Source organism: Cupressus sempervirens, chromosome 7, assembly GCF_028749045.1.
Source record: "Cupressus sempervirens isolate cs-2001-9-10 chromosome 7, ASM2874904v1, whole genome shotgun sequence".
Taxonomy (NCBI): domain Eukaryota; kingdom Viridiplantae; phylum Streptophyta; class Pinopsida; order Cupressales; family Cupressaceae; genus Cupressus; species Cupressus sempervirens.
In genome coordinates this window covers 702,304,643-702,327,669 of record NC_143124.1, presented here as the reverse complement: position 1 = coordinate 702,327,669, position 23,027 = coordinate 702,304,643, and the positions used below count along the sequence as shown (strand labels likewise).

The window sequence follows — 23,027 nt, the reverse complement described above, 5'->3', positions numbered from 1 at the left end:
CTGAGGAGGAGGAGGAAATGGATACAGAAGATTCTGACAATGAGTCAGAGGAGGAGTTGGAAGAGGAGAAACTTGGGAAAAAATGGAAGAGGGAGGTAGTGAGAGTTGAGGAGACTAGAAATCAGAGGACGGATGTTATTCCTCTTCCCCTCTCCCCTGTCCAGTCTCAACCTCCTTCGGAGGAAAAAGTGAATGTCATCACTGGTGAGAACGAGGGGGAAGTGCAGGTCAATAATAGAAGAAAGGCCTAGAAAAATTTCAATGTGAGGACTGCTACTATGGGGATTTTTAGGGAAGTTATGAACCCTCAGATCCTGGTGGACAACCTGGAGGAGCCTAGGCTCAATGAGCTCATAGACCCAGCTATCCTGGCCATTTCAGACAATGCAAGGGAGACTGGAATGAACCTTTTGAATAATGCTCGCAGTAGTATGATTGACAACTTCAGATCAATCAAATGGCTCTTCCATGAGCTGGAGGAAGTTAGAGAAAAGGTATCCTAGATGGAAAGTACTAAGAAAAAGACTGGTATTGATAGCCAGGAGGACTAGGATAACAGAGAAAGCTTAAATGAAAGGAGAATTAGAAATCTTGAAAACTACAACCACAACCTGGCAAGTCAGATGATTTCTCTCCTGAGTTCGATGAATGACAACATCCAATCCCTAGCTGGTAAACTTAAGGACAGGGGCTTCCTGGTGGAGGAGGGAGGATAGAACAAGGAGAAGGCCAGGCCGGGTGATGACAAGGCCACAATCAATACGTTCACCAGTATGGATCAAGGCACGGAGAAGGTCTAGGATCAAATGGCAAAGGAGCAACAAAAGATAGTCGAGGCAGCTCAAACTATGCAGGAAATGGAGAAGATTACTGAAGACTAGTTTTCTTGTCTTTTGTATTTTTGTCTTTCTGGCTTTTGGCTTTTGGATAGGCTTTCTGTAGTCTGTTTTAGTTTGTTTGTTTTCTGGCCTTTCTGTGGGCCTTTGTTTTGGGTTGGGCCTTCGGGCTTTTTTCAGCTGTTGGACCTCTATTTTGGCTGGGCTTCTTTTGCTTATTATCAGCCTTGTTTTTTGTAAAACTTATGAGTTTCAGGATCCCTTAAAACCTGTTTATCTTACCAAAAACAACCTTCTTTCTTCAATATTTGTTTATATTATGATATGCTCCACATAGTATACCTAACTGCGGACATAACCATTTCACATAATAAATACTAATTAATTTACACAATTACTTCTATTATTTTTAAGTTCCTGCCCATGGCAGAAATACTTATGCATTCATGTGAATGCTAATATGACATTAACACTAACCAATCAAATCAAAAAATTTAAAAGATTATATGAAACTTCAAATGTTTATATCTTTTTATAATTTTTCATTATTTTATAAATCACATTTTTCATTCATTCTATTGGTCCATGCTATTTTTGGTGGGGGTGAAAATTAATTTTCTTCAACAAAAAATACAAATATTTTCTAACAACTTCATCATGCATTAATAAATGCATTTATTTAAACTTTATCTTTTCTACATTTGTGACAAGTTGATAACATTTTTTTTTTCAATCATTTTATCTTCCACCTCACACAACATGTCTAATCAATATTAATTATCACAATCTATTAAATATTTTTCTTATTTTAAATATATTTATTATAATTTTACATTGATGTTTATTTTTGACTATTTGATATGACTTGTTCCTAAAATGTCATGTAATGCAGTTCAAATTATACTCTTATATATATATATATGCCTTTTTAATATATCTTCAATATATTATATCTTTGTATTTGAGTTTCTATTTTTTTTTAAAACTTTGTTTTTTAATAAAAGTAGTTAAATTATTACTATTTATTATTTTAGTTTTATAAAAATAAGTTAAACAATATTATTTTTTAATTATATTTTATAATAGTGTTTGTAATATGTATAATTGATAAGTGTTACAATTTATAAATTATATCATTTATTATTATTGATATTTTTTATTTAAACAATTTATAATATAGTTGAAATATATTTAAAACTTAAATATATATTTTAATATTAAATTAATAATTATATTTCATATAAAAAAAGCATACTAAAGAAATAACCACAAAAAAGAAATAATTCAATTATAAAAGATATATAAATTATTATTAAGTTTTTATAAACTATGTATTAAAATTAAATAGTTATATTCTATTTCTTATTTATTACATCATATTTATTCATCAACATCAAATTTATATGCATTACATCTATTTATTATTTACAAATATACATATTAAATTATATAGATATTATTTCATAATAAAAAATTACTAAATTTTATGAAAATTTTAGAAATACAAAACATTAAATAGTAAACCTTCTCTAATTGTGTAAAATTAAACAATTAGTTTTACTTATAAAATATTTATATATTTCATTTTTCTTATAGAAATGTGAGTTTTAATATAAAAATTAAATTCTTAGTATCATTAATTAAAATATAATATATTTTAATTTTTTATTATAACCATGATTTTATTTTCACTATTTGTTTTATTAAGAAAACTAATTAAATTTAATTCTCTCTCTCTTACACACACACAACTTATGTTGGTATCACTTTATCTTACTATTTTATCTCTTTTCCTCTTCCTCCTCTATATTATCTATCTTTTTTTCCTTTACACATATGTTTATGTTGTTATTGTTCTATACTGTTATTTATCTCTATCTGTATCTCTATCCTAGTTCTTGTCCAATGCTAATAATTAAAAATAGTGTGAGTTCCATTTGATAATCAAGACGAGAATAATACATAGTTGGGGGAGTTTTTCCAACTACTTATGGTTCTCTAGTAGCATGCATGGTATGCTTAAACATATAATGTGATAATCCAAATGCTTCATCACTTCTTCAAGTTCTTTAATTCAAATATTGGTATAGATATCTTTCCTCATTGCACATATTTTAAGTTGTCAATGTAGAAAGTGCAAATTTGTCTAAAGAAAGTATTGATCGTAGCATGATATTAAGTATTTAGTGCCATATTGGGGACTTTGGCCTCTTATTCTTGGGCGTAAATGCCCAAAGATATAATAATATAACACAAGAACTTAACAACAAAATATGAGCCATCCTATCAAATCACAAGTGCATTTCTAGGATGAGAATTTAATAACAAACAAAATATGAGCCATCCTATCAGATCACAGGTGCATTTCTATGATGAGAATTTAACAACAAAATATGAGTCATCCTATCAGATCACAAGTGCATTTCTAGGCAAAAATTAATGCATTCAAAATGTTAATTTAGAACTATTTAACCTTATTCTCACTCATCTACACCTCTACAACCATTATGCGTTAGGCAGAACTATGACGCATTGCGTCTCTTGTTTTAATAATGAAGCCTTAGAATCTAAAACCCTCCCAAATATATGGGGTTAGACAATGTTTCACCTATTATCTAAAACCCTAACTTTGATAGTGCCCTAGTGGACTCGACAGTATGGTCATTCTGTCGGTTATAAATTCGGGCGAGGATTGAAAACCCTAAACTGCTAAAAACATCTGAACGTGGGACGATAGGCCTTTTAGTTATCAGAAGAATCAACAGCAGAGGTGGAAATCTGAAGGCGAGGCAGCCATGGTGAAATACAGGGTTAGTTTGCTTCTATTATTCCGTTTATTTTGTTCCCTCAATGGGATGGAGTTTCTCGTATTTTGTTTTCCTCTTTCGGTGAGCTGAAATGAAAATATGCCTCATTGTTCTAGAATCCCTTTTTCTCAAAACATGTTTTATAGATTAGCCGATTTAACGCGTTCTGGACTTCAGAAATCAGTAGGATGCAATTTAAAAAAATAAAGATTTAACAATTCTAGTAAGATCTGCCAAAAGTCTCTTTTTTGTCTTTTCATTCTTATACTTCTTCTGAGGAAAGATGAATTTCGTATTCATGTGTAGCAGGTGAAGTGGTGGTACATTTAAAAGCCTTTCTGTTGAAATCTTTTTTAAACATCCAGATGCTCAATTTCAATTTACGAGATTCATTTGAAATATCAACATTTTTAATATAATTGTTACAAGATTCATCTGAAATGGCGACATTTATGATTCATTGTTATAAGATTTATTTGATAGGCGAATTCCGTACGTTTTCCTCTATGAGCGATATGATTGGCGCCATTGAGCTTAACAACTCTTTCGATTGAGTCTGGGGAGATTTATCTGCATCGTATAGAAATCTGTTTGTAGGATGTGCCCGATATCTGTTTACAGATTGACATCATTATAATTTAGACACAACCCTAAAAATGACTAGTATATCAGCAATTAGTAAGGGGTTTGGCATTAAAATGGTATTGCCAATAGACTTTTTTAACCATCTTAGGGCCTTGACCCACATGAGCCGAGTCTATTAGGTTGCTTGAAAATTCAATGCGCAAAGTGAGACTTATAGGACTTACTTTCATAAAGTGAAAGAATTACCCCATTTTTTGTTACTTGGAAGATTATCGATTAGGTTTTCACTTCTACTTGTCCATTTTAGTTTCCAGTGGTTATTAATTTTTAAAAATATTGAATAGTTTTTGTTTGAAGCAAGCATGTATAACTGACTTCTTATTTCTATCAGACATATTGAAGGACAGCGTTGTTACTAGACTAAACATGGGTAGATCAAAGTGGGGTTTTGAGGGTTGTAGAAATCATTTTGAATTGATTTCTAATTACAGCATTACTTTTATTATTGAAATGCTGCAATTTAGACTGAGATGCCAAGATTGAGGTGTTTCAATTCTTTAAGATCAACCCATTTCGTGCCCTTGGCTTGCATCTGTGAGATCTGCTGGATTCAAAACTGGTTGCAGATTATCAGGCAATTTAATGTCTTATCAAATTAGACCCATTGAACGATTCTCATTTGAAGCAAACATGTATAACTGACTTCTTATTTCTATTAAACATATTGGAGGACTGTGTTTTCTATTGTTTCATTTACAAGCATTGTTAGACTAAACACGGTTAGATCATATAGTTGTAGACACTATTTTGAGTTGATGTTCCTTTTGCAGTTTTACTAGTAAATTGCTGTACTTTAGACTTAAACATGAAGGCCAAGGCGTTTCCATTTTGTGTTAAAATCGCCCTCTTCATATTCCTGGCTTTGATCTGTGAGATTTGCTGGATAAAAAGCTGCTTGAAGATTATCAGTCAATTTCAAATGGTCTCCCAACAAATTACACCCGAAACTTTGCTACGGAACCCATGTTGGTGCATTGTTTGATCCTTTTCTTGTCAGCTATGATATGCATCTAGTAGTTCTGTTATATTCAATTCTGAGTGCTTTCACCTTAATTTTCCATTTTACTAGTTAATTTCATTTCCCTATCTGACTGCCAAATAACAGGATCCTGTCAATATAACTAAATTTTTATATATTGACTACAAACCTACCTATCCTGTTACTCCAAAAAAAATCTCCGTTTTTTCACATGTTCTTTAGAATAAACTACATTGCATTAACTGAGTTAAATATTATATATCGTAGTTGTTACATGATTGCTATAATCTGTAATGTATTTATTAATTTTGATTCACTCTGCAAATGCAACGGAAACACACTGCATTCTCCACCAATTATACCTATATCAACCACTTTCTTGTACTATATTATAATTATCTTGTAAGAGCAACTCATTTCATTAATTTCCACCTTTCTAGGTTATCCCAGCTTCAATCCATGGAAGCTCTTTCAGAAATTAATATTCATAGGTTTCCTCCTATCTGCCGTTCTAATTATGAATGATGAAAACATGATGACCTGTCTTAGTAAATCTAAGATTGTTATAGAAGAATAAAAAGGTCAAATTTAGTGGTCTGTATCTAAAGTGTTTCAACAATACATTTGTAAGATTCAAAATGGTTTGTGATATTTAGCAGACAAGGCCGTGATCCTTCAACTATTTTGACTTTCATAATCAGTGTGTATAGGCCATTTCCTGGGCACAGTATCGGTGCATTTGAAACATTTGTGAAGTGAATGCACAGGCCTGGATACACCTTCCCCAGGCTAGACCTGTCCTGAGATTGAGACCTGGACTGAACAGGCTCAGGTACAGCAGGGCACTCAGGTGTACCTGGCAACTCAGCCCGCATCAAATGGGTGCCTGAGTGTGTATATATATATATATATATATATATATCTCTGTGTGTGTTTAATAAATTAAGCATATTAATATATTTGTAATTAAACATTGAACAAGCATTTATAGCTGCAGTCTTGTATCAAACACTACAAACACACACATATATCATAGTTATTACCTCTTAATGAGAATTTTTAGATAATTTACTGGTGTGATCATTTCAATGTTCATGAAGAACTATCCAATTTTTATTATTATTAGGTTTCATATAGGAGCACACGTTTTTATTTAGTGGAATAGTTTGGCAGGAAGGTTAAAAAATAGGCAGGTTGCCAAAGCAAATTTATAAAGATTATAAAGGAATATTGCCAATGGCAATTGCTCTACTAGTTACAAACTTACAAGGCTTTGCTAAAGAACATTTTGATGTGGGGATCTTTTTTCATCTTTGGAACGTTTTCAATTGCTATAAATTCATGGCAAAAAGGCCATTATTGGTATTTTAAAATAGTTTTTAACTTTTTATGAGTTTCTTTTCAGACTGAAAGTAATGTTTCATTCAAAAAGTCATTTGTAGATTATAATGATATTCTCAAATTGTTTATGAGAAATTTATAACTGTTTGTAGCCTACCCTACCCTTTGTATCTTTGTATGACAAAAGTCAAAGAACCTTTCAAAGTGCAAAACAAATGAAACCAGGTAACACTGATTTGTGCCAAACAATCAGCATTATCTAGTGCCATCTATTCTTGAGATTTGTAATTAGTCTTCCTTGAAATGGATGCAGTTGAGAATGCCATAGTGGTCCAGATGATGCATGTATCTTCCAAGGGATTTGCTGCCTTCACATTGACATCTATATGATATTCCATATTTTGTCAGAAGAGAAAAAGAGTGAATGTGGTAAAGTGACAAAAAAAAAAGGTGGAAATTTTAAAACAGGTTTATGCAGGAAGTTGCGTACTTTGTATATAAAATCAGTAATAAAACAAGACGTTAAAACATGGAGTTTATTATCTGTCTTTGCAATATTTTGATGCAGAGGGCATTACAATGCAAGGAAAAACTTGTCAGTTATGTTAGCAATCTCCTAACCAATCCCCTCTTGGACGTTACAACTCCCTTGACCCTCCCAAAGGGCCATACTCACTAGGTTTTGTCCTTAGACAACACAATCACCATCAACCTTGTCAAATCTCACCCCTCCTTGAGATACAACCTCTCACACCAACTTCTTTCCCTTTTCAAGATCCTCCTTGCATCAAATCCTAGCACCCAAGGCTCGTTTCATCACCACATTGCGTAGAGGATTTGGATGTTGTAGATTCCTCTTATGATCACATTGAGCAAAAATAACTCTATTCTTCAGTGGAAAGAAACTGCAACAACATCTAGGGTATTCATCATTATAGGAGAGCTAATAGCAATCAACCCTCATCATTGACCTTTTTGGCATTAACTTCCAAAACTTCTGAACAAGACCTAAACGAATCATGCTTTTGTATGCTTTTTTCCTTGGCACAAGATATATTGCAAAATTTATATATTGGGTTCCTCCTTTGTTCTGATCAACGTTACACTACTCAAAATACCTTGTTTTACAAAAGAACTCTTCACTAGTTAGGTTCTTTCACCAAACCACCTATTGGAACATCTTTGTACAACCCTAAAAACAATTAATCGACCATCAAATTGCACTCAAACTCTTGTTTGTGATCTTTGCAACACAATACGTAGTATTCCTGGCTTGTCACATAAGGAATGCCAAGCCTAGGGAATCAACTTAAAATTCATCCTTTGATGGCACTAGTTTGAGGTCTTTTGCATCCTAGAGTACAATGCCAACCTAACATTCCCCATAGTTATAGTCCATCTAGTTAATGGGATGTCAAGTTTCCATGCAATTTTCTATGAAACCCTAGAATGATGAGGGATGAAGGTTGCTAACTACTTTTACAAAAACTACTTTAATTTTCTCAAATCTTCACTAGATCGCTTCAATCAGTGCAATAGAAAGGTTACTCACTACTGTACTTAGACATATGCATTGATTTGATCCTTTCATCTGTACTCGTCTATACAACCACAATAATTGCAAGAAAAATACAAAATTCTCAGAATAGTTCAATCAATTCTATTCAAGCATTCATCAAATTTGAATGTCTCAAACCTTATGAGGCATTTAACAATGTCTCAAGCATAGTTACACCGCCCTAGGAGACGGGGGGACGGGGGGACAAGTTTCCGAGACGGGGGGACAGAGGGACCTTGATTTGGGGACGGCGAGGGGACGGCGGCGGGGGACGGGGGGGTGGCGAAGGGAGCAGGGGTGTATGTACTATACATATGATACTTAAAATGCTAGTTATGAAAAGATGTACTACAATTATACAATATAAGATACATAGATGTAAAAAACATTGAACATTGCATTGAAGTTTTCAACTAGAACGTCATGATTCATGATCAAATAAGTTATAACAAACAAACAATGAACATTGAACATTGAACATCAGAAAATATTCGAAATAATAAATATTAGTCTATATATCAGTCTTCAGATCAATAGTATGAGTATCTAGATTCTACTATCTAATAGTAATCAATGATCATATCAGTCATGACTCATGACATAAAGATGATTACAATTAAGTATCATGTACCATGAACCATGATATCAAAATAAGTATATAATGCAAACAAAAACTACAAGTCTCCAAGAGTCCAAATCAAAATGCCAAATCAATGATCAATGATCAATGATCATCCCCTGGAGGTTGAAACTCATCACCACTGGAACTATCAGTCTCTCCAAGATCAAGAGCTGAAAAGGGAACACCAACTAGCCCTGTGGTTGGATCTAAAGCATCCTCCTCATCAATCTGCGATGGCTCCTCAGGCTCTACATCCCATCGTGATGCTGGGCTTTCCTTGTACACAATTGTGGTGCGGTCATTGATACGCAACACACTGTGTACAGCCACTAGCTTCTCTGCTCTTTGAGAGGTAAGTCTATTCCTCTTAAGAGAGTGGATGAAGCTATATGTAGACCAATTCCTCTCAGAAGCTGAGGAACTAGAAACCTGAGATGAAAAATAATTGGCTAATGTAAGACTCGGGAATTAGATGTTGAACAATGATCATTGAACAATAAACAATGAAAAGTTAAAAGTTGAGGAACTAAGTACCTGGGACAGCAAACAAATAGCTAGTGTGGTGGTTGTAGATTTTGGTCCATAAGCTGACCACCACAAAATGGGATCCTCTTGTGCCATAGTCTTGATATCCGCCTTTGCCGCTTGTTTGTAACCCCTAAGAGTAGCAAATTTGGTCCACTCAATGCGAACCTTAGCTGCTGTCTCAGGGTCATACATCCTGTCTATGCACTTGAAGAACCCTTCCTTCACCTGAAAAAATTTAAAAAGTACAAATTATTAGCAAATAGAAGAATCAAGATACTAGTAATGTGAATGATTTTAATTCATAAAATGATAAGAATCTAAGTCTTAAAGTGTTATATAATAATAATAATATAAATCACCTCATCATCGTGAAGTGGTGTAACTCTACTAGGCCTAGTCATGTACCACCTCGGATTCAATGCATATGCAGCCATGTGTAAGGGTGTGTTAAGTTTGTCCCATCTACGCTGAATAATAGGCCGAATGTGATCATTGTAGAAGGCTAATGTGGGGTCCTTCTCTCGCACAACTACCCTCATCTGCCCAAGCATAGAATCAATGCACTCATACACCTCTCCAAGTGTGGGTGCATCCCCATCTCCATACCTGATCACCTCAAAGACTGGCCTAATAATAGAAACAATGTATTTTGCATCGCTCCAAAATACATCACTCTTAACTATATCCTTCACCCTTATCCCCTGCTCTGACCTGGAACCATCCCACCTATTCCATTCATTTGTCATAACCATTAGTTGCAGTGGCTCCTGCAAATCAAGCATTCTCTCCAAGAGAATGAAATAGGATGCATATCGTGTCTCAACTGGCTTCAAGAACTCCTTGTTGGCGAAGCTCCTAAATAGTGCATGTGAGGTGTGGTGGTTGCAGATATACATCTGCACATCTCTAGCATCAGTCACCACTCCCTTTATCCAACTAATCTTCCCCATGTCCTTTAGAGCATTGTTCATAGCATGCACACAACAAGGAGTCCACCAAATATGCCGATATGTGGCCTCAATAAGCCTCCCTGCAGCTCTGCACACGAGCTGCATCTGTCACTACTTGGACCACATTTTGTGGCCCAATCTCCTCAATGGCTTCCTGAAGAATTTGAAACTGAAAATCAGCATCTTTTCGATGCCCCGAACAATCAACCGCCCTAAGAAAGAATGGGCCCTCTGTACATGTGACTATGACATTGATGAGTGGACGGTGTCTAATGTCCGTCCACCCATCCATGACAACGCTACACCCCGATTCCTCCCAAACAGCCCTCATGGTCTCCATGGACTCACCAATCTTGGCATACTCATCATCCAAGATTTTAGTCCTCAATTTGTGCTCACCTGGTGGCACATATGATGGTAATCCCGCCTTCGCTACTTTCTGAAATGCCTCCTTAAAATAAGGAGACCGAGCAATGTGAAGTGGAACGCCATTGGCAAATAACATTCTCCCAATGTATGCATCTAACTTCTCTCTCGTCTGGGCTGCAAACAATTCTGCTATAGGGTTGTTGTCACTAGACTGTGCCCTGCGTTTCCCCTTGCTCGTCTCAGCTGCTGCTACACCTATAGAGCTATAAGTAGAGGAAGGTACGGAGGCTGCCCTTGGCAATGAAGTAGATGGAGCTCTATGCTGTGGTCTAGAAGAAGACATGCGTCGGTGTTGTTGCCCCTGTATTTGTTGCTCATGCACCTCTTGTATAGTCTGAATCTGTTGCCTACCAGCCAAAGTAGTAGGCACTGGAAGGCCCAAGTCCTCTGGAACTCCCCAAAGCTTGTTGAATTCAATTCTAATCTTTAAGTTTGTGGATTCACCCAAAAACTTACATGGTTGGACACCTTTACCTGTCCAAAAGAGGAAATGTGCATTCACTCTAGTGATGCTACCATACCAATCTTCACCACAAATATTGCATCTCCACTTTCTTGTGCCACCTGTTCCTTGTCCGCTTGTTATTCTAGTGGCAAATTGTTTTAAAGGAGATTTTGGATCAAACTTACCCTTAGCCCACTGTGCCAAAGCTGGGGAGGGGCAATCAGTAGATGGAGTACCAGATAGTATAAAACCAGTACCCATGGAAGTGGAACTAGTTTGGGCCCCTTGCTGATTTGGCCCAACCGGAATCGCAATGTCACTCTCATGGTCACCCCTCTCAACAGTGTTATCATCATCCTCAACCCCAACCTCAGGCTCAGGCTCATATTCTGATTCACTGCCACTATTTGAATGAAATTCCATCTCATCATCACTATGAGTATTCATTGTGACACTGCATTTCACAAAATGAAAAAACAAAAATTAATAAAGCTAAATTATTGAAATTTATAATTTATAAATGATAATCATAACCGACGACTTCCACTCTCTTAGAACTATATTGGAAAAAATTTATTAAAAAAAAATTTAAATTAAAAAAAAAAAAAAAAAAAAAAAAAAAAATAAAAATGAAAATTGACTTCCAATGGTTCCGTAGGATTTGGGCTTTTCTGAGCCGATTTCAGTATTAACAAAAAAAGTTAAAAAAATTTAACTTTTTTTGTTAATTCTTACATACTGAAATCGGCTCAGAAAAGCCCAAATCCTACGGAACCATTGGAAGTCAATTTTCATTTTTTTTTTTTTTTTCCGTTTTCTGGTCTTGTAATATAGTTCGAACAGAGTGGAAGTAATCAGTTTAAACAATCGGAAATAGATATTTGAAAGAGTTCAATGACAACATAGGTCGTCTAAACAAACAAAAACATTCATAAACATGCATTTCAAAATCATACAAATTCGTTAGAAAGTTAGAAACCCTACCTTTTGCTTTAAAAACTTCAACAAGATTCGGTGAACCGGAACCTAGAACCACCCTCCTCTTCTTCTTCTTTCTCCTAAGCTCTCCTTTTTCACTTGCAAACACTCTCTTCACTCTTGCACAAACCCTTATCTCAGCTCTTCACTCTTTTTCTTCTTGCTGTTGCAAACAATGAGAAATACAAATGTGAATCAAAATGAAGAATAGAAGGGTTTTAAACAAAGGAGGAGGAATGGATGGGCCCCACAATCCAATACAATAAATAAAAAACATTAAAACATTTTAAAAATGCGTTCAACTTTTTGTTTTTTTATGGGTCTTTTTTGCTTGCCGCGGGAGACGTCCAGGCGTCCCCCCACAACGAAGGAGACTCCTTGCCGTCCCCCCGCACCCGTCTCGAAGATGTCTCCCCGTCTCGGAGACGTCTCGCCGTCTCCGACGGCGACGGCGCTTTGAGTGGCGCCGCCCGAAACGCCGAGACGCCGCCCCCCGTCCCGGGGACGTCCCCGTCTCCGAGACGGCCCAGATTTTGGGGGGGGGACGCGTCCCCGTGTTACACTGGTCTCAAGGCAATTGGAACTATTTGCAACTACCTTTTGAACTTGCATAGCCGTTATGAGCAAAGTTACACAAATTGCTCAAGAGCTGCATTTCAACATTTTGACAACTTTGACAACTTTTTCATTTCTATAAAAATATCATTGTTGGCCAAACATGACCCTCAACAAGATTAAACATCAAATTTATCATTTTCTTCCTCTATTTGTGCCTTTGACCAAGTTTGACCACTTTAACCATATCACACCTTTTAAGAACCTAGTTGCTTATAGCCTCACAATTTGGTCTGGAGACCTTACAAAATGAAATGAAATGATCCAAGGGACAAGATTACATAACAAGCAATCAAAAACCAAAGTTTAGCTTTCATGGACCTCTTTGTGCTTCATGGGTGCTCGTGCACCAAATATATATGCAATTTGAACTGATATTTAAATTCATTATCCACGTAATTATGAACACCATTGTGCACTAGATGATGCTCGTGGTTACCAACCAAGGTAATGTTACAAGCTAGGGTTGTCGTTGCACCAAAAGATCGACTTGTCAATGCCTGATACAACCACTAGACTTATAAAACACAAGATGCGATTAAGCCATGTCACGAATTTTGAAGGGAAACATTGGCGGTTAGTCCAACAATCCCCTCCTTAGTGTTACTCGAGGAGATTCGAACTTGTGACCAAGCTTTGATACCACTTGTTATAAGCCAAGGTTGTCGTTGCACTAAAAGATTGACTTGTTAATGCTTGATACAACCACTAGACTTATAGAACACACGAGTGGTTAAGCCATGTCACGAATCTCAAAGGGAAATGTTGGCGGTAGTCTGACAGGTAATTGCTAGCTTTCTATTTTATTGATATTGATGTGACATTACATAGATTTTGTTGCAGAAAAATGGAGAACATCACACTATGATGAAGTGATGGTAGAAAGAGTTATACATGGGTTTTTGCAAGAAATGGTTTGTTTATATAACAAGTGTTACCATGGGGTGTGTCCTAGTTCTTGCATGCTTATATATATGTTACCTAACACACAACTTGGAGGCTTGATGAGATGAGAGTTCGCTATTAATGTGAATGAGGACACGCAGATGTGGATGTAGCATTGGTTTTTACATAGCTATCCCCGTTGTTGCCTAAAATGACAAAAACTCCATTCTGGAAACTCGTTTTCCCATTCTAGAAAATTTGGGTAACATAATATAAAGCACTTTTTTTAATCGATGAAAATATTTGATTTATATTGATAATAAAGGGAATTGCATCACAATTACATAATTACTGTACTATTTAGAATTTTTGTACTGCTATAAAAAAAAACCTACTCCAACTTTTACAGATAATCATGAGGGGACAAAACCAGACATCCTTACCCCTACCATTACATCCATGCCTAAGCCATATACAATTATATATCATATAAACACGATAAAAAAAAATGCCAATAATATGACATAGCTACAAAACTTCTACCAGACACGAGACCCCATATACAATATCAACAAAACAAAATTGTTGACCCTTAAATACAAGAAATATAGGGACTTCCTTGTTCATTATTTCTTCATTTTCTTCTTCGTAGGCTATATCACCAGGCCATTGAACCAGAAGTCAAAAGCCTCATAGATTTGCTAGCCAAATGCTTGCTTGCTTACCTCCACTTCCATGCTTAGAAGGATTATCCTCTCATGTAGGAATTCCAATATTGATTCCCAACTCACTTGCGCCTCTATTTGCTCTCCTTCCATCAATCTTCTTATACTCCACACAACGAATGGTTGGAATCCATTTTGGCCTGCATGCCTTTCCCTCCAGTAACTTTCGTCCACTTTAAATCCCTTCCTCAGGATTGTTGTTGTAAGTAGAGACGAGAGATCTAACAATTATTCTTCCTCAATGTGTTCTTGTATCATCCATTCAACTTCCAACTATGGTCCCCAATTCTAAGTTGTACGCTAAAAACATGGACACTATGCCCTTATTAACTCTTTAGTGTTGTTCGTTTTGCATAAATTCCTCTCGTATATCCATAATTTAGAAGAAAATTGAGTCGTGTATCTTGAAGACTCGTTTCATCCCCTTTTTCAGAAATTTGACCCAAAAGTGCTAGTCGCTTCGACATTACTAGAGTAAAGCCCGCATGCATAGTTCTCAGAGAGTTCCAAGTTTCAAATTTCACCATTCAGTTACTGCCCACATCCTTAAATCTTGTCATTTCTCAGGAATTGATGGTCATCATTAATATGAGTGACTTCACACTTAACATCTTTCATATGCCCTTGCTAAATAATTTAAACACCAGCTTTCTAGTGGCTCACTGAAATCTAAATCTCCATAAGCCTTCCAATATTCAATCATAATGTCATCATTAAATGGTATAATCCATTTGGGAAGTACGTTTGCCAAATCATTTCTTGATTAGAGAGTGTGGAAGCACTTTGCATACTGGTTTTATAGAATTATTTAATTTGGATGCGATAGCCTCACCTTGAGTTTGAAGCATTAATAATAATCAACAATTCATTCTTTAAATGGATTTTCTCAACAGATTTTTTTTTTGCCTTTGTTATTGCCACTAGTGCTATGTGAACCTCTGCTTCATTGTTTGTACCCTCATTGAGTGTTTTTTGCTCCTATTGCTAGATTATTCCTAATTGATTCGTAAGCCATAAACCTTGCATTAGAGGGGCTCGTACCCTCTTTGACTGATTATTGCTCATATTGCCAGAATATTCCGCACTGAGTCGTGAGCTACAAACCTTGCACTAGAAGGACTTGGATTTTCTTTAAATGCATCAATGAAATTCACCTCAATCCATCCCTCATCTAGTGTTCCACTAGATTAGCCCAGTGAGGTCCATCAACAGGCCTAATAATAATGTAAATAATAATATTAATTCAAATAATAACTTAATTTTTTTCTTGCATAATTTCACGTGATACAATTTTTTCAAAATGCGTACAATGCATTTGTCTTTTGCATTTTAGAGAAATCTTGGAACTCAAGCTTCTGACATATTTTGAGACCGTGGTTGTTGCATCTTTGTCTAGAATTTTATTATTTAAAATAGTTAAAAAGATCACTTATTTGTATTGGAAAGAGATGTTTAGTTGTCATATTTATTCATAATTGTATTATTATTTACAATTATTAATTATCTATAGTAGTTCTCTGCCAGAAGTTTTATAATGCAGTACTCAAGCATTTGAAATGTATGATGACAAAAATTAAAACCTTGTCAAATTTTATTGAGTGAAAATCTTGTATAGGTATTTTTTGTCACTTTGAGGGGTTTAAGCCCATGCTTTATTCTTGTAATGGAGTGAGAGCATGTTTTATCTGTTTGAGGGATTATATTTTATCGAGCTTTGTTGTAAAATTAATTTATTGCCCTCATGTTGAGGGAGTTAAAGGCCTTTATCTATTCCCTTTAGGTTGACGAAGTATGATTTGCTTATTTGAGGGTGTATTTTTATTAGGCTTTTGTTCTTTGTTATCATAGTTCTAGGGAAGAACTGACTATTTGTCAAACAAAAACTCTTCATGAAGTTATCCCTTACAATGATAATTTATACCTTTTGATTCAATTTTTTGTATGCGATGTTTGTGACTTCAATCTTGGGTAGCCATGTATTGAGATTTGAGGTCTTGTTCTATGTGTTTTACGAATCATCTGGCTGAACATTGTAAGTTTTATACATTCCAAGGCCAGACACATATTCTTTGTGGTTTTGTGTTTAGTTGCTTAGGTTTCATCACTTTTTTATTATAATTATAAACAAGATTGTTTTATTTCCTTTTCTGTTGACAAGAATGGATATTCTTTATTACAAAATCTTGCATTGATGACTTAGCTTTTGCAATAATCCTTGCATAAGATGGAGCAACATGTTGGATTTTAGAGTACTGGTGAAGTTTGGTTTGTTTGGCTAGGACCGTAGTTAGACCAGGGTTTGAATTGGTACTTGGTTTGGGTCTAGTGCGACCAAGGTTTGAACCCAGGCAAGCTAGTTAGTCCAAGTCAAACCTAGGCCAAACCCAAGGAAGGCCCGAGCAAACTAGGTGTGAACCAAGTACATTTCCATTGAGAAACATTTGATAATCTAGTGCGAAAAACAATTATTACAGAAGTTGAACAAGATCTTTAACATTACAAAACAAAATTCGCAGGAGTTCAAATATTTATTTCATCGAATTAAACTAGCCCTCAAGACTTCTTCAAATGGAATTTTTATATCCAATTGCTGATAATGATCCCAACTCAATTAATTGGAAGCTCTCTACAATGATAAATCATATTTAAAACATTAAACTATATCTTCAATAGGTGAAGGGAGTTGCAAGTTACCTTTATAACATTTTTCCAGTAGGTTGTTAATTACGAACAAACAAGCTCTTTGTACTGTGAAAAAGTAATAAATGTTTGAGGACTTGGACAGCGAGAATGTTATTGGGCTGATGGCATTGTTTTTGAATTAACTAATGCCTTTGATGGAGAAGAAGAAGATGAAGATTTAGGGTCTACTTGTTTGGTGGAATTGGGAGGGAATTGTAGTTTTCAAATATCGGAATTTACGTATGCGATGTTTGTTTCTAAACAATCAAAATAGAATAGGTATTTTGTAATAACCCCAACTGGTTATAACTTCAACAAACACCAAATTCTTTACTAATTCAGTTGTTTGACATTTCGTCAAACACTTGCAAGCAAGCTCTGATGCCACTGTAATATCCATTGTCAATTCGAATTTCAACTTGTTGATTTGTAGGTCAAGGAAAATTGTCAAAACACTTCCAATACGATCTCTATGCTTGCTGTTTCTGAGTTTCAGACTGATTATGCTTGCTTGAAATGACATCAAAGAGAATTTAAAAGCCTGTAATTGATTACTACTATATCTAAGAAAATAACTAAATGCATATGCAATTATCTTTTGGCTTTTCAAATGCAGAGGAATTCTAAATGAAAATTGTGCATTTACAGCCAATTGGTATTGTGTCAAACACTTGGCATGCATACTATTATGTCAATCATGGAAGATATAAATATGCACATTACATCAATTATATAGATCTGCAACTTATCACTCCTTTAGTGAGATATTTTCTAATTCAATGCTTAACATAATATTCCAAGGCTCTTGACTTTGCAACCCCCAAAAAAACTGAGTAGAAATGACATTATAAATCTGATATAAAATGTGCATCTACAACTACTTATGACAGTCACCTCTACAATGCCAAATGACCAATTTAAATGATGCAAATTGATTGTAGAACCTAATATACAAATCGCCCAATGAAGGAGATGAAATAGCAATCATAATCAAGCCAAGTATGGTAGCGTGGACACTGTTCACGGCACTATAGCAGCCAGCAATAAATGTATTCTCCAATTTAAGCACAAATAGAACTCCAAAATGAAGCTCTCCTCTATGCCAAATTTAGTGGATATTTCACCACCTCAAATGGATACAACACTGAAGAATTGACGCTCTCCAATGGCTAACTGAAATCAGAAACCCTTAGTTTCTTCTTTCAAGTTTATATCAAATGCAATTGACAATAATCGGATGCCTAACAATGAAGCTCTCGCCTCTATTTATTCTTTTCCTTCACCCTTCTAGAAATAAATAAAATATTATTTAATTGCACTCTCTAGAAGTTTCCCCCTTCCCAATACAATAATTAGTTGTGCTTCTAGAAAATTAAATTAATTAAATATAAAGTTACCTTTAAATTTATTTATTTATTTATTGACTTCAATTTTTCTCCTTATTTCTCCACTTAGCCTTAGGAGAATGAAAAGCTAAGAACTCCATTGAGGGTCTAAAAGATGGGGGACATTACATATTTATGTATTCTAATTTAACCCAGAAACCAACACTCTTATCTTCCTCTTGAAACCCTAGAATTAGAAAATGAATTGCAATTGCACATGACTGTAATGTGCGATAAATCAAATTTTAGAAAAAAAAATTGAAGTTCATGATTGTGTTGCCCTAGCCCTCTTTTGTTTTCTTTCCTGCCCCTCGCAGCATATGCTAATGTCCATCTTGTTTTGGCCACCGAAAGACTGCCAATGCTTGCAACCATTGAATATGTTGCCAATAGGAAGAGGATCCCATTCGTGTCTTATGATTGGCCTTCTTACAGAGAATCAAAGGCTTTACTAGGGGGATCATAATAGTCTCTTACATTCTGATGTGTTCTCGATGCACAAGATGAGCCCTTTTGTTCCCTTTTGTATGAGTGGTTTGGGCTAGGCTTGCTCCATCTCCACAAGGGCTGCAAATAATGGTCGGTGCAGCTATTGATAGTGTGGCTGGGCAGAATGGTCAATAGAGAAAGAGAAAGGTGCTCCTCTTTATATGTAGCAGAACAAATGTGCAAAAGATTCATTTTTCAAGTGGTATTCCAATTCCAGATTTATGGACCCTAACTCAGAAAATGCATCTTCTCACTCATCTTCTAGGTGAATTAAATGGGTTCCAGTTATATTTCCAAAACCATTTTTCAGATTTAAAACTTCCAGAAGTTTCAAATTCCATCATTCTTATATTCCAGCGAAAAATGGACCCTTAAATAATCCATTATGATTGAAACCTAGTATAAAGTTCCAATTGTTGAAAGTCGAAACAATGATTCTTGAACTCAATATTATTATATTAATATTTTGATGTTGATATGACACTATGATTACAATTTTATAGTGTTTTTGTTGTTTTTATGATACCATGTGCCATTCTAATCTTATTAATTCATGCTTCTAGGCTATACATATATATGTATATAATTGTTACATGTTTTTTCCTAATGAACCCAGACCCCATTTCAAAATTTTGTTGTACCAGCAAACTGGCTCTTTGAACCCAAACCCCAATTGGCAACTTAGCATGTGGCCTAGTAGAACATTATAGTTTACTTTTATATTGATTCCTGGTACAAGGAGGGTGTCATTTTCTGTTTATCCTCAGTCCCATGTTATTGTAAGCAATTCATGTAATGACCCTTTCTTGGATCACATTCTACTTTGCCCTAAATTCACATATCCAAATGTATTAAAGAGCATAATATAGTTAGATATATAATCCTTGCTTAAGAAAAAGATAAGATATATATGTTTAGGAGATCTGCAACCAATTAGGTAACATTGTGGAAGTAACTCATGAAATACATCCCAAACCTATGGTAAGAAATATATAATTCACATAACAAAAATTAAATGATTATGTGGAAGCTCAATGATGATGAGTGTTGTGTTGGAAGACATGATGAGGTGCCCCCAAATATCGTCTACCCTAGGTCCAACAGCAGGACCTTGTCCTCTTTGGCATTGTGGTCCCTAACCATTTTTATGAGGTGATGTACCTAGTGAGATCTTTACACCATTCTTCACCACCATGTTAACCATTTACCTCCCATGATTGTGGATACCTTCTAGTTCACTTCAACAATTGATCAATGCGGGGTTGGCTGGGAGGCTATAATAGGGTGCTCTTAAAATGACCCTCAACCCTAAAAGCAGGACCTTATCCTCCTTGGCCTTATGGTCCTTAACCATCTTTATGAGGTGCCATGCATATTGAGGAATCTTTGGTCATTCTCCCTCCTTGCACTCTCTTACTCCCCTCAACATGATTGATTATTGTATTCAGAAATGCATATTTGATAACTCCATGGGCAATGAGATTCAAGCATTCATTTACTTCATTTAAAATATATATACATAGCCACTTCTTTGTACCACAATAATCTAAGAGATTATAACAGATTGCCTTGCTATAGATATGATCATATTTGTTATTCATTTGATTTGCTGTTAATGATTGATTGATTGAATGAATGACTTTGATTTCATGATTTAAGGTATTGGCGAATAATGATCAAGTAATTGTAGATGATATGATGCTATTAGATAGTTTGAGATAGTGGTAGATGATGATTGAACAAATGTTTGATTTGATAGAGTGATGCTTGATTGCTGAATTGTATCTTGATCCCAAGATGAAGTGAAGATTGATGTGGATTTGATGATTGTCTGGTTGATCTTGCTGTTTGATTGTTTGCTTAATTTTTTGAGGGATTTATGATTGATGCATAAGTTCTTCAGTGCTTGTAATGAAATCTCCTTTATTGGTCAAAGTGTCACCCAACTTTCATAAGAATTGAGTCACCACTTTTCATTGTTGCCTTTGAGAATAATGTATTCCCCAAATTGCTCTTTCTTGGATGTCTTCCTCAATTGGTATCTTCTTGCCTTTATATCTTCCAATGTAGGGGATAGACACCTCTTCATCATGGCTTTCCTTTGGAATGGTCACAACCTTTCACAATTAGAGAGGCAATTGCTCATCATTTTTTTTCCTTCGAAAGATTCTCACCCTTCATATCTGTCACTTTTTTAAAGAGTCACAACCCTTTGTATCTTTGCCCTTTGAAAGAGTCACTTCCTTATTTTATCCTCATTTATTTTTCCTCTTCCATTAGTTCTTACTTGGTTCACAACTTGCTTTTCCTCTTCCTTCCTCTCTCTACCTTTCAAATGAAGTTCTCTTTTTTATGTCTCTCTTTTGAGAGACTTGCAACTTTTTATTTCATGCCTTTATTCCGTTAACTAAATTTTAATTATGTTAGGTTTTAGTTTTATTCTTTTATATTTTAAATTTAAATTTAAATTTTAATTCTTATACTTAAATTCATGTAATGCTCGTGTGTGGACTGGTGCTGCATTGTGCCAGGTATTATGCTTAATGAAATTGTGTTTTATTTTAAATGGCTTCTTATTGCTGGAGCCCTCTTCACCTGTTTGTTGAGAGCTGAAAGGCCTCTTTGATTTGTCAGCACCATACAATAATTTATTTTGGTGTTCAGAGTGTTTTTTTTGGTCACTTTAAAAATGACCTCTGCAGTGGTTGTACGGTGTACCATTATAAATTCTGTGGTTTTTATTTTCTACATGGCTGTGCATTATTGAAATAAGTCAGTCTAAAATGCAATGTATAGTCTAGAGCAATATCTCTTTTCATTAGTTTTTATTGCCGTTGTCTTCCGTGAGGCAAAAAAAAGGCTACATCAAAGGATAAGTAACATTCTACAAACTCCTTTCATTTTCATTTTGGACGTATACTCACTAATTGTGAAGTATTAAGGCTATATGAATTTCTGTTTCTGTAACATATTAATATATGCTAATGGTTGACCTTTTATCAACCAGCTTCTTGCGCCGAAATTGAGAGCAAATAATTTGATTCCGGGACTTTGACTCCTTTTTTCTTTTTTGTGTTTCTGTGGGCAGTTCCATCAGTATCAGGTTGTTGGCCGGGCACTGCCAACTTCAGTTGATGAAAATCCTAAGATCTACAGGATGAAACTGTGGGCTACAAATGATGTTCGTGCTAAGTCCAAGTTCTGGTAAGTATCACTAGTGCAATGCAGTTGAAGTGATCAAAGGCAGAAGCCCATGATAAGGTTTTCTGTATGTCCATTTCTGTTCTGTTGAAGTCCTCCCCAAATACATAGCTAAAGAAGCCAATCGCTTGTTTGGATCAATTTTTTTATGCTTTTAGTTTCCCCTTAGTTCTAATCTATAGTTTTCGATTTGTGCAGTCTTTTTATAGGAATCTTACTTTTTAAAACTAAAGAAACTTATTTTGCTCAAGGTACTTTCTGAGGAAGCTGAAGAAAGTGAAGAAAAGCAATGGACAAATGCTTGCTATTAATGAGGTACACATTCTCCTGAATTGAATTTGTGGGTATAAATTATTACGCTGTAACAGTTTATGAGTACTGTTATTATTGTGTCCATCTTTTATATGTAGATTTATGAGAAAAATCCAACTACCATCAAGAATTATGGTATTTGGCTTCGCTACCAGAGTAGAACTGGCTATCATAATATGTACAAGGAATATCGAGACACCACTTTGAATGGTGCTGTTGAGCAAATGTATGATGAGATGGCTTCTCGTCACAGAGTGCGACAACCCTGCATTCAGATTATCAAGACAGCGACTATTCCTGCAAAGCTTTGCAAGCGAGAGAACACAAAGCAATTTCATGATCCTGAAATCAAGTTCCCTTTGGTGCACCGCAAAATTAGGCCACCAACAAGAAAGTTGAAAACAACCTTCAAGGCATCTAGACCAAACTTATTTATGTAATGGGTTCCCCAACAGGGGTGCAGATTGTTGTCTTTATTTAAATGTAATTCTTGACTGGCGGATTACAAATTAACCATCTTTGAGTATGTGTACCTTCGTTTTTTCAATGTCAAATTTGACACAGATTTTGTTTGAGAAAGTTAAAAGTAGATCATGCAGTGACTTGTTATTTCTG

General features: G+C 35.3%; 1 protein-coding gene across 1 annotated transcript; it reads left to right on the top strand.

Annotated features, from left to right (window-relative positions):
• The first annotated feature begins 3,544 nt into the window (after nucleotides 1-3,544).
• LOC149549151 (large ribosomal subunit protein eL20y-like) lies at nucleotides 3,545-23,021 on the top strand. Its single transcript, XM_089792576.1, has 4 exons — nucleotides 3,545-3,646; nucleotides 21,988-22,103; nucleotides 22,352-22,415; nucleotides 22,511-23,021. Exons 1-4 carry the CDS (start codon nucleotides 3,632-3,634, stop codon nucleotides 22,850-22,852), a joined length of 537 nt encoding a protein of 178 aa, XP_089648702.1. The 5' UTR covers nucleotides 3,545-3,631; the 3' UTR covers nucleotides 22,853-23,021.
• Nucleotides 23,022-23,027: the final 6 nt, after the last annotated feature.